General features: G+C 31.2%; 1 protein-coding gene across 2 annotated transcripts in view; it reads right to left on the bottom strand.

Annotated features, from left to right (window-relative positions):
* LOC130899711 (cGMP-dependent protein kinase, isozyme 2 forms cD4/T1/T3A/T3B) overlaps nucleotides 1-3690 on the bottom strand; it is a 94984-nt gene extending 91294 nt beyond the window's left edge. The window contains exons 1-2 of one of the 2 annotated variants that reach the window (XM_057809857.1): nucleotides 3329-3690; nucleotides 116-508 (exon numbers count right to left, since the gene is read on the bottom strand). In XM_057809857.1, coding sequence (XP_057665840.1) covers nucleotides 116-265 — 150 coding nt within the window. In that variant the 5' untranslated portion in view covers nucleotides 266-508; nucleotides 3329-3690. Of the gene's footprint in view, nucleotides 1-115; nucleotides 509-2808; nucleotides 3213-3328 lie in introns of those variants that run through there. The other variant, XM_057809858.1, reaches the window with a different exon arrangement.
* Between the last annotated feature and the right edge of the window lie 11311 nt (nucleotides 3691-15001).

Genomic DNA, 15001 nt, shown 5'->3' with positions numbered 1-15001 from the left:
TTGAATCGATTCTTTCAACAATTTACGTAGTTTAAAGAAAAAAAAATTCATTGGCGTCCAAATTATAGTCCAATTCTTCTCGGAACAAAAATAGAAAAGGAAAATGTTCACCTACCTGTAACTCCGCGACGTTGGCCATTTTGTCCGTGACGCGATTAGTCACTACCGTCGAATTAGGATTATTGTTCAACGGTGCACCTTGGTGTACAGCGGCTTCCTCGTCTACGACGGACGAGAAGCACAGAGAACCGAAACACACACGCATATATTCGACTCGAAACACCGAACGGCGATTTCCCCTTTCGAAACGCTCCTGGAAATCCGCCAAAAACGTGCCCGAACCAACGAAAATCTTTAAACTTCTAACCGAACAATTGAAAAACGATTAAAACGATATCAATAAACTGAATGACGACGGGGATTTGTATCTGATACTCATATTTATTTATCTAAGATCGGAGTAGTAGGAACGGTTTGTTTTCGACGCCATTGTTGTACTCGCTTCGACCTGAAAAAAAAATTAAAAACAGTCTTTTACTTCATGTCTTCTTGTCGGCCATTATTAACTGTTATTCTATTATATAATTCGACTTCGAGAAATTTAAATGTTAATAATAATGCATAAACAATGATATTATTTATGAAGGACCTCATTAAATTATTTCATTTAAATTATATCGACATTTACTTCATATATTCAAAAAAAAAATAGTAATAACCAAATAAATAGTTGATATAAAGGATATTTCGAACGATTTGGCAACGTGGTTTACGTTTAGTTGTTAGAGAATACAAATTGTCGTTAACTACGCCCCTGGATGAAAATATATGGTATCTAATCAACTCATAATTATATTCTAAATCAACTGTTTATTGGAGTCGAAATATTCGGTCTGGATTACATGTAGTAACAAGTTCAAATAATAAACTATTACGTTAATCTTTATATTATTATAATCACTGAAATTACACTAAAAAAAAAATATCTGCTTATAATCCAAACACGGTGAGGAAGATTAAATTTTATTGTCGTATTAACTGATTATTTTGGGTTGATGCATTCTGCACATCTACTCTGGTTATAATTTTTCACAGATTTCTATAGTTATCACGATATAAATATGTTCAATAAATAGTTATATAATTAGAATAAATCAAAACACAATTGGTAACCTTAGTTTTATCTCTAAACCATGAGTTACTTCCTATTAAAACAGCCATTTCTTTTGTTTTACCGTTATCGTTATTATAATAATAAACAATGTCGTTAGATTATTTGAAATCGTTAAATATTTCTATATCCAACATCAAATTTTTCTATTTATGACCTTGAAATCATGGAACGCACTACGTATTTAACTCCCTGGATACGGAAACCATTAATTAAGGAGGACCATCTCATATGGGGGCGTATCTTAAAAACTGTCTGCGGTAAATTATAATTCAAAATTTGACCAGAATGGCGCTCCTGTCTCACAATATATCATATGATCGTTAGGTTCAGTCTTCCGTCCGTCTTATTTGAATGACATCTCTCTTAAATACAGTGAAGTATGCAGTGTTAAAAAATTTTAAATTACTAGAGTCGTTAACTTGATGGACACTTTCTGTAGCACAAAGATGATTCTCCTTACTTTTACCCTCCATACCATTATTTTTACTGAATCATCAACGTTTCCCGAAACCAAAGAAAAAAAACTATCCTGTCCTTTACTAGCAATAAAAGAGCCTAAAAAGGTCATTGACCTTGAATTTTTTGACTCATATTACCACGCCAATTGCTCAAATAAATAAAATAAACGTCGATTCTCCACGTTGCAGGCTTCTGAAGTGTATAAACTTGCATTAAAAACAGAAAGATTCAAATTCTTGGATTATAAGGTCGTCCGAAATTTTTTAAAAAAATCCTAACCTCAACGAACATCTTCGATTAATCTAAACGAATCAACTTATAACTCGAAGAGAACAATTTTAAGAAAAATTAAATAAAATAAACGTTTTAAAGCGGTTTTTATCAATAAACAAAATATTTTGACCATGTGACAATTCACTTAAATACGAATAAAAAAACTATTTAAAAACAAAACGTAAATAAAGCGTCAGCCGTTAAGCAGGATAAACATAACCTATAAATATGTTTTCTAAAATTAGGACAGTCGCTATTTTTATATAAAAAGTTGTTTGATTTATAAACATACGTCCGATTTGAAATATCACTTTTTATCAAACAATTATGAGTGAAATCGATCCGTAGTTGTTACATCTATAAATCGATAAAACCATGAAGCGAAGACACTCCATAAAATCAGTTTTCAATTGGATATAAGCCGCCGCGGGTCACGAACAACTGTCTCCATCAACTTATCGCATGTGTAAATGTATTCTTTGGAATTCTTTTAAAGTAAATAAATTCTATGTAGACTTGAGAACGCCATTCTGGTACAGCAATTATCCTAATTAAACCTATTTAAACTCTCGATTTGTAATGATAGTTCGAGGTGAATGAATTTCATTGCTTTATACAGGATCCTGTGACAACAATAATTATTACGTAATAAACATAAAAAAAATATACAATTTAGTATAAACCTCAAAAGAAAAACCATAAACTTGAGATATTTGTGCGTAAATAAAGTATATAACCTCATTTTTTAATAATTTACTTATCCTTTTTTGTTATTCATTTCGAGTTAACGGGGTCACCTTCGGAAATTTTAAAATAACAGAATTTGACTTTCGTCTATTAGGTCAATTAATTTGAACAAAAAAAAATCCAACACTACTGATTTCAACTAAAAATAAACCTACTTAGCATTTCAAATGATCCTATATGTAACCACAAATTCAACCTTGAAATAACCAGTCGAGAGTTATGTTGTGTGTTTCCTTATGGGCTCCATATCATGATGGATAACTGAAGAATGATTCTATTTCAGATTTTAACACGTAACAACGTGATTATATATAAATATAACAATATCTCCCTGTTTAGTTCAATAATGATTTATTACTCGCATTAGGAGATTAAAAATCTATTTAAATTTATATGTTACATCATAACAATTCGATACAATAAATTCCCGTTGCCCGCACAATAAAAATAAATAGTCAAGTCAGCTAGAATCACAAAACTATACTATAAATAGACCTACAAGTATGCTTTAACTGAATAAACGGTTTCCTCTCTAATAATACTCATACACGCTTTCAATAAATTTATTAACATCAGCTAAAATGAAATCATACATTAAAATGGACCGATAAGTAGGTGTCTCGAGTCAAATGTCACAAAAGTTATCCATATCAATAAAAATAAAATAATACGTACCTGCAAATCGTTAAAAAATGGGTTCCATTGATATAAATACTTTTTGTTGTTAATAAAGCGTCGAATTATAAAATAATTTATACAAGACCGGAAAAAAAAAACAAAAACACGTGTTCGGAACCACAACTCGATTATCAAACATACAAACAAAAGTTATTCACACTTTCACATAAAGATAATGTCAGTAGATAAAATATATCTATTATATTATTTAACTAACTACTAACTAAAAACTAGGCAACGTTTTTTATTAAACTTTCACATATTTCCATTCATACTAGAATAGTAGGAAATTTCAAACGTGTTTTTGTTTAAAAGATGAGCGCAGCAACAACTGACAGCACTGAAAACCGCTGGTCGACGTTCCCTAAACGTTACGCCGGATAACAGCGTTGCCAAGCTTCAAAACATTTAAATATACAACTTAATACAAACTACAAATTGCTTTGTAGGTATTATAAAAGAAAGTTTCGTTAACTTATAAATTTTCAGGTTATATTGATGTGCACAGTTAAAATAAACAATTCACGAAAATTATTATACATAATTGCGAATTCATTTATTATCTTCTAAATTTTGATTAATATGAACTAATTTCTTTAAAATGTACTATCCATAATTATTAAACAATCTAGTTATTTGAGTAATTCTGTTTTAATCATTAACCAAAACAATCAAAATTGTTTAGTGAGTCCTGTAAACTCGGAATATTTCAAACTAGCGGCAACGTCACATAGGCGAATTAGATCGTCCATAGTTTTATATTACGTCCCCTCTCTCTCACATTCCCAACTCATGATTTTCCTACGTCCACTGCATGCTAGGAAACTGACGATGTATTCTATAGTCGTATTATCACTTCAGATGACGAGTAGACAGCAACAAGTGGCGTTACGTTGTAAACCCACGTGTAAATTTTGTTATACGAGATGTATTCCAAATGTTACACTTACTAGGATTTGCCCTGCGTTTCTGATTGGACAAAATCTTTTGTTGAGATGAGTGGTGGGAAACACTGTGTGATAAAACTTTATGGGGCTTCAGTTCAGACATAATTTGTAGCAATTCGCATTGTCTATAGTTGTTGTTTATATAATATTTTTCTATAAAATTGAAAATAAAGAAGTTATTAACTGTAATAAGAGAAAATCTTTGTTATTTAACTTTTTATTATTTAATTTTAGAATACACAGATCAATTTTGTATTCATGTTTGACGGTTTTAGAAGGCTCTAAAATTAACCGAGTTCTTCAATACTCACAAGGATCAATTAATTGTAAAATAAAAAAAGTTATGCAATTAAAAAGATAATTTGCTGGGAAATTTCATATTTTTCTTAATAACTCCTTTATTTTTAATTTTATGAAAAAAAGTTATATAAACAAATTTGTAGATAATGCGATTAGCTACAAATTATGTCTTTGCAAATTTTCTATGAGATCCGTAGTTTTCAGAGATATAGAGAAAAATGTGTCTGCACCTCTTTTTCCAAGATGGCGACTGCGGGAGTACAACCCCTTCCCCACATATCCTAACAGTAAAATTGCGTCCTGGTAAAATATAAGGATAGAAAGCACATAGTGACGTATATTCAAAAATATTTTTACAGGGTGTAATGACAGAAAATAATGAGACCCGCTCGATAAAGAACGCATCCCTTTCAAGTGAAAATATATTAGGCGCCAATAAGTACTCCGCAGGTTGATGCACTTAAATCTTTTTATAAAGCCAATCAGTACGCATTCACTTGTAGTAGAAGCAATGAGGTACATGCTAGTTTGTTAAATTTATGAACGAACTGAAATGCAATGAGCTGTTGACTGTAATTATACTACTACTTATAGATTTTTTACTAAATCTGTTAGTTAAATAAATATCTTTGAAGAAATTAAAATTGTTTGTTAACAATTTCTATTTAAATCACTTTTTATACTAAAAATTGACAATTATGATAATTCTGACATCTACTAGAAAACGAGTTAACTACAACTCTATGAAACCAATATGGTAGGAGGATAACAAAAATAGATGGCGGTAAGCGATAGTAGGGGAACGGCCATATTTAGTCCTCATTTGTATAAATGTAGTCAATTCAAAAGAATGAATACTGTTCGACATTCTTCAATATTATTTTTAGATTACAAATAATAATGTTTTTATGAAAACAAACATCGCGTTGACCTAAAGTTTCTTTATATAAATGTGACAGTTACCTTCTATTGCTGTATATAAACGGTACTAGATGTCGACACAAGTAGTTCGTTTTAATATTTTATTATAGCTAATTAAAAATAAACCATATAGAGCTAAAATACTTGTTTACATTTAGGAAATATTCAATTATAGTTAATTTGTTGAAAATTAATTTCCTTTTACCATATTTTAAAATGCTGCTTTAATCAGTAAGTGTTATTATATTCGATGGTAATAATATTCAGAAGGAAACTGTAGTGTTTCTATTAAAATATTCATCTCCGCTACAAGTTAAATTATACGAACTCTAATGGGTATATTTTCTGGCTTTTAAGTAATTTATCATTTCTAATCGCATAACAGCTTTTTAAATAAAAGAAAATTTTATTTGAACGTCAATTAGAGGGAAGTTTTTACTTTAATGTGACTTAAAACATTCTACATTAAACTACAGACGTTTTTTAATTCGATTTTAATTTTATAAGGAATATGGAAACGTCATAAATGGCGATTCTGCAGTGTATTTTTAGTAAATGGTATATGTAATTGGGTAAAAAAAATATATATATTATGAAAAAAACAGACTCTGGTCTAGTCTAAGGTCTAATATCGTTCTTCATGATGATTGGTGAAATGAAATAAGGGATTATAGACATAAAACGGTGACAAGAAATTAGAAGAAACACCCCTCTATTTGACAAAGACAACTATATCGTAACATTCTTTATATCTTATACTAATATTGGAATACGAATCCGAATAATGTTACTAAATCTATGGAAATTGGTGTACTCTACGATTATCGTTTATCTATGGCTATTTAATATCACCAACTTCATTCTGCGGCTTAAATTTGTTTACTTGAGCGTCCTCTATGAATGGCTAGATAAAGCTGTATGTTTGATTGAATTGGAAGTACAGATCACTATACTTTATTGCAAATAATGAATTAGTGATATTACCAAGGTACTTCCAAAACTAATAGTACCTCACTAGTAGGGCCCTCAATTTGTAAATGTTCGAAGGACCGTTAAAGTATGAAATACCTGTTTTTTTAGCGTGTTTAATAATGATGATGTCTGATTGTAAGGTTGGTTGCATATACTTCACTTATAAAGTTGGTTGCCTACTAATGCATTAAACGTGGACACTAATATTTCGGTTATATCAAGTAAATTTTTTATTGAATTGTCCCCTTGACCATTTTAAACATTAAAGTCGATATTGTAGTCATCTTTTCTGTATACGTTAATTTTTTTTTTGATACAATTTTATGAAACCTGCTCTGTATATCGCCATAGTTCACAATTTATTCAATTAGAAGTCACGAAACTCCAATAATGAAAATTCTATAAGAATGAGTGAAATTCACTGTCGATGTCTGATAAACTAATTTAATTTACTTTTTGTACTACGAAAAAGAAAGGGCACGCCGTGGAATGAGAGATAAATTAATTACAATAAATAAAGAAACAGAAAATATAGATTAAGTATCGCATAGAGAGTAAAATAAAACTTTTAATTTCGTTGTGTCTGTCTACTCGGATTATTTATTTTTCTATTTAATTTGGGTTCAGGTTAAATTTATTTGATATTTCCAGTCGAAACGAAGACAAAAGAATTCTGTTAACCTAACCTAACAATTTTTTATTAAATGTTCATGCATATAATCAGAAATGTAATCAGATATTAGAATGTATTTTTTTTATTACCCATTAAAATAATTCATTACCTCTACTATTATCAAACTTTTCAAAACATGAAATTTTAAAAAAAATATTGATACATAACAACGAACAAACAGCGATCTGTATTTTAAAGAAAATCGAACGTTTATCTTTTTCTAGCCGTTCACAGATGGCGTATAGATATAGTTTAAGTCTGTGAATAAAGTCAAGCTATGAAAACCATAGATAAATCATAATGCATAGAGAATGTTTTTAAAGTCTGTTTAATTAACTTTTTGGTTGAAAAAAATAAACATTTGCGCTATATTTTATATAACAAAATGTCATAGCGAGATAAAAATTTGGATAAAGGTTAGGATAACTATGGAAAATTAGATTTGGACTGACGAACAATTTGAAAAAAGCAGCATGTGGTTTTTTCTCACGAGTATATGTCTAGATTTAATTTCAATTAAGTTTTTTCAATTGGTATTCTATTGAAAACGTGTTTTGTAGCGATATGGGGCATTAACTAATCCGCATTTCTAATTTTTCCAGCGCATTTGAATTTTTTTCCGACAATTCAGCTATTTATACATTTGTACAAACAATTTTCTCCAATCTAGCGACACTTACAAATCCGTTTTCTCATTTTATTTACAGTAACACAGTGTCGTTACCAGAAAAAACTAATTTAATATTCCTTATGAATGTATATGTCAAATGTCATACTTTTCAACTGAATAGTACACAAGATATTGTACCAACCAAACTTGATTCAAAGCATTTAATTTTATCTTTAATTCAATTTAAAATAACGATTGTTATCAATAAAAAAATAAACGAAGTATTTTGTGAAACTACGTCACTGCTTGCACACATAGGAAATATTCAGAGCACGCCGACAAATCAGATTGGCAACTGATTGCGAGAATCAAGTATACTGGCGGGTTGAGATCACATCTCAGTAAGCCGGAGCTTCAAAGTCGACTTGATTCGATTGCATTTAGGGCGGAACAACTCCACAATACTTCCTGTATCATCAGAAAGGATACGATGCGAAAGAACTACTCTGGAGTGTATCGAATTTTATGTTAATTCTTTCTTATACACTGTGTCCCCGTATAAATAGAAAATTTCTAGCTAATAAATGTGATTAGTTTCTCTGGGGGCATTAAAGTAGTATTTTTATACTTATTCAGAATGGACCAATCAAATTATGTCAGAAATTAAACTTTCAAACCTGGAAAATGTAGTCGAGAATCTTTTTTCTATTACAAAAGTTCTTTCATATATCCCGTGACACACTGTATAAAAAATCAAAGTAATGGATTCTTTTTTTAAATTTAAGGATTAAAATTCGTTTAATATTCGGTTTATATGAAAAAAATGTCGAATTCATATATTACGTATATTTATATATCATGATATAAATACTACAAGGTGTGTTATTGGGCAACCGAATAGCCATAGCCAATGAAAGGCCTTTCCCGCTATCGGCCATATTGTTCTTCTGGCCAATCAATTCAGTGCGGGAATTTCAATCTTTTCGTTTTAAGATTGTTATGAACGAGACGTTGAGCAACGAATGTGATGCAAAACCATGAAAAATTTCAATGAAAACAATTCTTAAATTAATGTGAATCCATATAAAAAATGTATATTATAAATTTTTTCGTTTAACAAGGAGAATTAGATAATAAATAAAATGCATCGTGTGTTTTTTAACAATTTATTAATAAAACAAATTATAATTACGGATCTATTTACAAATATTTTATAGTGATACAGCATTTCTGCTAATCCTTTTACACTCACGTTGAATTTTCAGTAGATAGATTCTCAGTTGGCATATTTGGATAACACATAAATATTTGTATCTCTACTAACAATCAAGTGCTCGGGTTTTTGTACGTAGCAACTTTTTTTAAAACGATTCGAACATATTCTCGCTATTCAAACAATAAATATTTGATCAATGTTAAATCAACAACGAAAAAAGTATAGTAAAAACTTGTAAACACTTACTGTGTTGGAGGTTAAGTTGTTTTTCTTCAAAAACTTTTTTCAATCCGTTATATATCTGTTGTAAGAAATCTAAATCTTTACGTCTACAATTCGTATTGTTATTTGTGCAGGAAGGTATAGAAGAAGAAGTTATTTTAATTTCAATAACTACTTTATACACTCAATGTAAATAAATAAAAATCGGTCAGCTGTTGACAGCCAATATAGCGGGAAATGAGACTGCGCAGTAGATGATAATCATTATAGTATTTCAAATTTTTATAGGACAAACGTTGTAAACAAATTAAAATGACATATTTGTATAAAATCCTTTCAGTTTATGACGAATGAAAGCATAGTGAAACTTAAGTCTCAGCTAGACGACGCGACGTGCCAGATGACGACTGATGTGTGTGTGTGTGTGTGTGTGTGTAAGTGTGTGCCTGAGGTATATGAATAATGAATAAAGTTATCGTTTAGTTCATATTTTTGATGGGGTACAGCACGGCAAAATGTAATTTGCATTTGTAAGAGATATGGCGAGATCAAAGCAGGCTGGTCCCGGTTGCTTGCTTTCCCTCTCACTCTCCCACTCTCGCTTCTTCGGCTTTTCTCTATGCACGAGAACTTTTCCGCCCCCTTTTTCCGCTAATCTATTCTAGGATATCACCGTTTTTTTCTTCTTCTTTTCCTTGTGGAGTTTAAAGAAATATTTCTGTGGCTTGTTCACTTAACATTGCGAGAAATATAATAGAAATATTACACAATTAATTGTATGTTGATTCTGATGTATAATATCTGTTCTATTCGCTTTAATTTCATTACTAATTCATTAAAACGGTCGTCGACGATAAAGTTCGATTCTTAATAAAATTACGAAAGACTTAATTCAACAGTAATTAGGTTATCGAACCCACAATTATTGCAGACAAAACTAAATGAAATTAAATGTTAGTGGACTTCAACACGATATACTCCAGTGAGTCGTTTAAATACAAGTTTGAGGTGTATACTAGTGGCAACGGGGCTTCAAAAATACGAATACGATTTATTTTAAATCCAAATTGAATTAGAGAGTAAAAGTGAGGTTAAGATCTGATGTGGAGAAACAGATTCGATATTTTGGGTGGAATAAGGAAATTTTTTATGGAGAGGAAGGTTGGCCCTTATATAGAAGCTGCTCTACAGGGCTGGGGTTGTTATTTTTTGTTTATTTTTAATCGGAAAGCTGGTAATTTGGGGGCGAGTGGATACAACTGCTCCCGAAAAACGTGAAATACCGACGATCGACGAAGTGAATGAGATTTTATCAAATGGATATGGGAGAATCGTCTTAGAAGTTACAGTGTTGCCGGTTCATACAGAAAATAATGAAAATTCAGACACTCAACGAAATTTTTATTTTTTTGCTCCAAATTTAAGAGATATTCGATACAGATAAAGGATATGAAAGGAAAAGACAAGTAAAAAAATTACTTTTAATAATTAATCGAGAGATCCGTGGTGAAATCCCCTGTTTTAAAAATCATTAATTAAAAAATCGATTATCAAATTGACACATGACGCAAATGTCTCTACGAATGACATTGACTTTTCAATTGCCAGATAATAAAGACATTGAAGTGTCTTGTAGGTTAGATTATGAATGAAGTTGATGTTTTTTCATTAATAAATAATAAAACAGTCGATTTTTTTATTGTTTTTAGTTGTCAAAATTTTCACAGATTCCTAATTCATAGAATGATCTTAACAGTCATCTGTCATTTGTCATTTTTATATTAGAACGATTATATTTGGTTTCAAAGTATTCCAAATCAATTATATAGGATTGAAACACAAAAATGCGAGGTCATTATTTCGACTGTTCATATTTTCGAGAATCTAGAAATTGCGAGAGATTGTCTTATATGGAAAAACGAAATGGAATTCTTAAATCTATATATAAAAATATATATTCTAGTTTGAAATGCATTGGAACTATATTTAGAATGGATACAAGCGACGAAATTTATTTGGTATTCGATTGGTGTGATTGGAATTGATTGGAAACAGATAACGTCGGTGTATTGGTTTTATATTCACTTTTTGATAACTTCGATACTCATTTTTCCTTTGCATTTTGATGGATTTTGATAAAAATGTATTTTAGTCATGATTTGAAGCTCGAGTCCTTTGAAATTTGTATTTTAGAGACGCGTGCTTGAAATAGGCCAGTTCGAGAGATGGATACTTGTAAAAACAGTCAATAATTAATAATTTATTGTTTTTTATTCATTGAATTCGCCAAATTTCTCCCAAAATTACCAAATTTTCATATCCAACGAAATAAATCGATTCGAGATGTACAGAAAAAGTTGTGACGGTTTTTTTGAGTTGCACGTCTGTTTTGAAGCGCCGTACTTCAAGCTACTACTTCGGTTCAAAGAAAATATTAAAATCACTCGATGCTAGGTCGGGATTATATGGTGGTTGTTCGAAAATATCCAATAGAAATTGCCGTGTGTTCATTGAATTTGATAACGTATTTTTCCGCTACACCCCGTAGTTTTTATTAACTGATAGTTAGATAAAACGAAAAAAAGTCGTTCGGTAATACAAATATGGTGAACGATTTAAAAGCATTTACTTAGAGGCGACACCCGAAGTTCAAAGCGATTTTTTTCAAACGTTTTTTATCATCGTATCCGCTGATAGTCATCCGAACGTGCCGGCGAAAAACGGAACTAATGAACAAAGTAAAAGCGTCAGCTCAAAAAGAATTGGTAATTGATACATAATTTGGTCATCGCCACCAGAGAAAATCCCCCTTTTTATTCCAGGATTGAATCCAGGTGCAATAAACTGATTTATTAGTCGGTTTTGTCAAACATTTGAGACGTTTTTCAAAATGACGCTAAATAAGCTGCCGCTGCCATTTTGTGAAACTACACTCGAAGTTTCAAAGACGTCTGTTTCCTAGAGTTCAATTCCACTCATGTGGGATCCTCCATTTTTTATACTTGTCATTCAATATCTTATGACATTTGACATTGACACGTCCTCAACTGATTTTTACACATTCTATGATGTCAAGGACACAAAACGTGTAAATTTAAATCAAAAATATTTTATCTTTAATTAAATTTGAATTATAACTCGATTCGGTTCTGGAATTCTAACAGCTTCAGATACATTTTTATTAGGTTATGTTGAGTAGCTTTGATTTTAAATTCCGTGCCGATTCTCCACGGATTCAAATAACAGTCTTTATTAGGGTAGAATTTCTTAATGATATTAAATAAAACTAGTTCGAAGTAAAGAATTTATCATAATATTTTTAATCCAATCGATATTTTTTGTCCTTTCTATAATTCTGTGTTTTTGCTGCCTTGTAAGGGTAACAGTATGGAAGGTAAAGGGAAGTAGGTATGTTGGTTTTACCTCGAACGTGCTAACAGTTTACTAATCGCAATTTTCGCAAACTGTCAGTTGGAAGACAATTTTAAAGGTCAACGGACGGTTTTTTCGAATTTTTTAAAGAGTTGTGGTATGCTATCGATTGGAGACGCCTCTGGTGTTGGCGCGAATACTAAAAACACAAAATAACGATGTAAAAATGTGTGAAATAATAATTCGTAACGAAAAAACGTTCGATTCCTCAAAACTTCTATTTGGAGTGGTTCGTGTAAGATATAAGATCAATTATCATGAAATAATATAGAAGGTAGAGGGAAGTAGGTATGTTGGTTTTACCTCGAACGTGCTACCAGCTTACTAATCGAATTATTAAAAAAAAAACCGAAATTTTCGCAAACGGTCACTTGGAAGACAATTTTAAAGGTAAACGGACGGTTTTTTCGAATTTTTTAAAGAGTTGTGGTTGATCTATCGATAGGAGACGCCTCTGGTGTTGGCGCGAATATTAAAAACACAAAATAACGATGTAAAAATGTGTGAAATAATAATTCGTAGCGAAAAAACGTTCGATTCCTCAAAACTTCTATTTGGAGTGGTTCGTGTAAGAAATAAGAGAGATTATCATGAAATAATATAGAAGGTAGAGGGTAGTAGGTATGTTGGTTTTACCTCGAACGTGCTACAAGTTTTCTAATCGAATTAATCCAAAAAAATCCGAATTTTTCGCAAACGGTCACTTGGAAGACAATTTTAAAGGTAAACGGACGGTTTTTTCGAATTTTTTAAAGAGTTGTGGTTGATCTATCGATAGGAGACGCCTCTGGTGTTGGCGCGAATATTAAAAACACAAAATAACGATGTAAAAATGTGTGAAATAATAATTCGTAACGAAAAAACGTTTGATTCCTCAAAACTTCTATTTGGAGTGGTTCGTGTAAGATATAAGATCAATTATCATGAAATAATATAGAAGGTAGAGGGTAGTAGGTATGTTGGTTTTACCTCGAACGTGCTACAAGTTTTCTAATCGAATTAATCCAAAAAAATCCGAAATTTTCGCAAACGGTCACTTGGAAGACAATTTTAAAGGTAAACGGACGGTTTTTTCGAATTTTTTAAAGAGTTGTGGTGTTCTATCGATAGAAGACGCCCCTGGTGTTAGCGTGAATATTAAAAACACAAAATAACGATGTAAAAATGTGTGAAATAATAATTCGTAGCGAAAAAACGTTTGAATCCTCAAAACTTCTATTTGGAGTGGTTCGTGTAAGAAATAAGAGAGATTATCATGAAATAATATAGAAGGTAGAGGGTAGTAGGTATGTTGGTTTTACCTCGAACGTGCTACAAGTTTTCTAATCGAATTAATCCAAAAAAATCCGAATTTTTCGCAAACGGTCACTTGGAAGACAATTTTAAAGGTAAACAGACGGTTTTTTCGAATTTTTTAAAGAGTTGTGGTTGATCTATCGATAGGAGACGCCTCTGGTGTTGGCGCGAATACTAAAAACACAAAATAACGATGTAAAAATGTGTGAAATAATAATTCGTAACGAAAAAACGTTCGATTCCTCAAAACTTCTATTTGGAGTGGTTCGTGTAAGATATAAGATCAATTATCATGAAATAATATAGAAGGTAGAGGGAAGTAGGTATGTTGGTTTTACCTCGAACGTGTTACACGAGTTTACTAATCGAATTATTAAAAAAAAACCCGAATTTTTCGCAAACGGTCACTTGGAAGACAATTTTAAAGGTAAACGGACGGTCTTTTCGAATTTTTTAAAGAGTTGTGGTGTTCTATCGATAGGAGACGCCTCTGGTGTTGGGGCGAATACTAAAAACACAAAATAACGATGTAAAAATGTGTGAAATAATAATTCGTAGCGAAAAAACGTTCGATTCCTCAAAACTTCTATTTGGAGTGGTTCGTGTAAGAAATAAGAGAGATTATCATGAAATAATATAGAAGGTAGAGGGTAGTAGGTATGTTGGTTTTACCTCGAACGTGCTACAAGTTTTCTAATCGAATTAATCCAAAAAAATCCGAATTTTTCGCAAACGGTCACTTGGAAGACAATTTTAAAGGTAAACGGACGGTTTTTTCGAATTTTTTAAAGAGTTGTGGTGTTCTATCGATAGGAGACGCCTCTGGTGTTGGGGCGAATACTAAAAACACAAAATAACGATGTAAAAATGTGTGAAATAATAATTCGTAGCGAAAAAACGTTTGATTCCTCAAAACTTCTATTTGGAGTGGTTCGTGTAAGATATAAGATCAATTATCATGAAATAATATAGAAGGTAGAGGGAAGTAGGTATGTTGGTTTTACCTCGAACGTGTTACACGAGTTTACTAATCGAATTATTAAAAAAAAACCCGAATTTTTCGCAAACGGTCACTTGGAAG

Source organism: Diorhabda carinulata, chromosome 11 (genome assembly GCF_026250575.1).
Source record: "Diorhabda carinulata isolate Delta chromosome 11, icDioCari1.1, whole genome shotgun sequence".
Taxonomy (NCBI): Eukaryota; Metazoa; Arthropoda; class Insecta; order Coleoptera; family Chrysomelidae; genus Diorhabda; species Diorhabda carinulata.
This window is presented reverse-complemented; position numbering and strand designations above follow the sequence as displayed.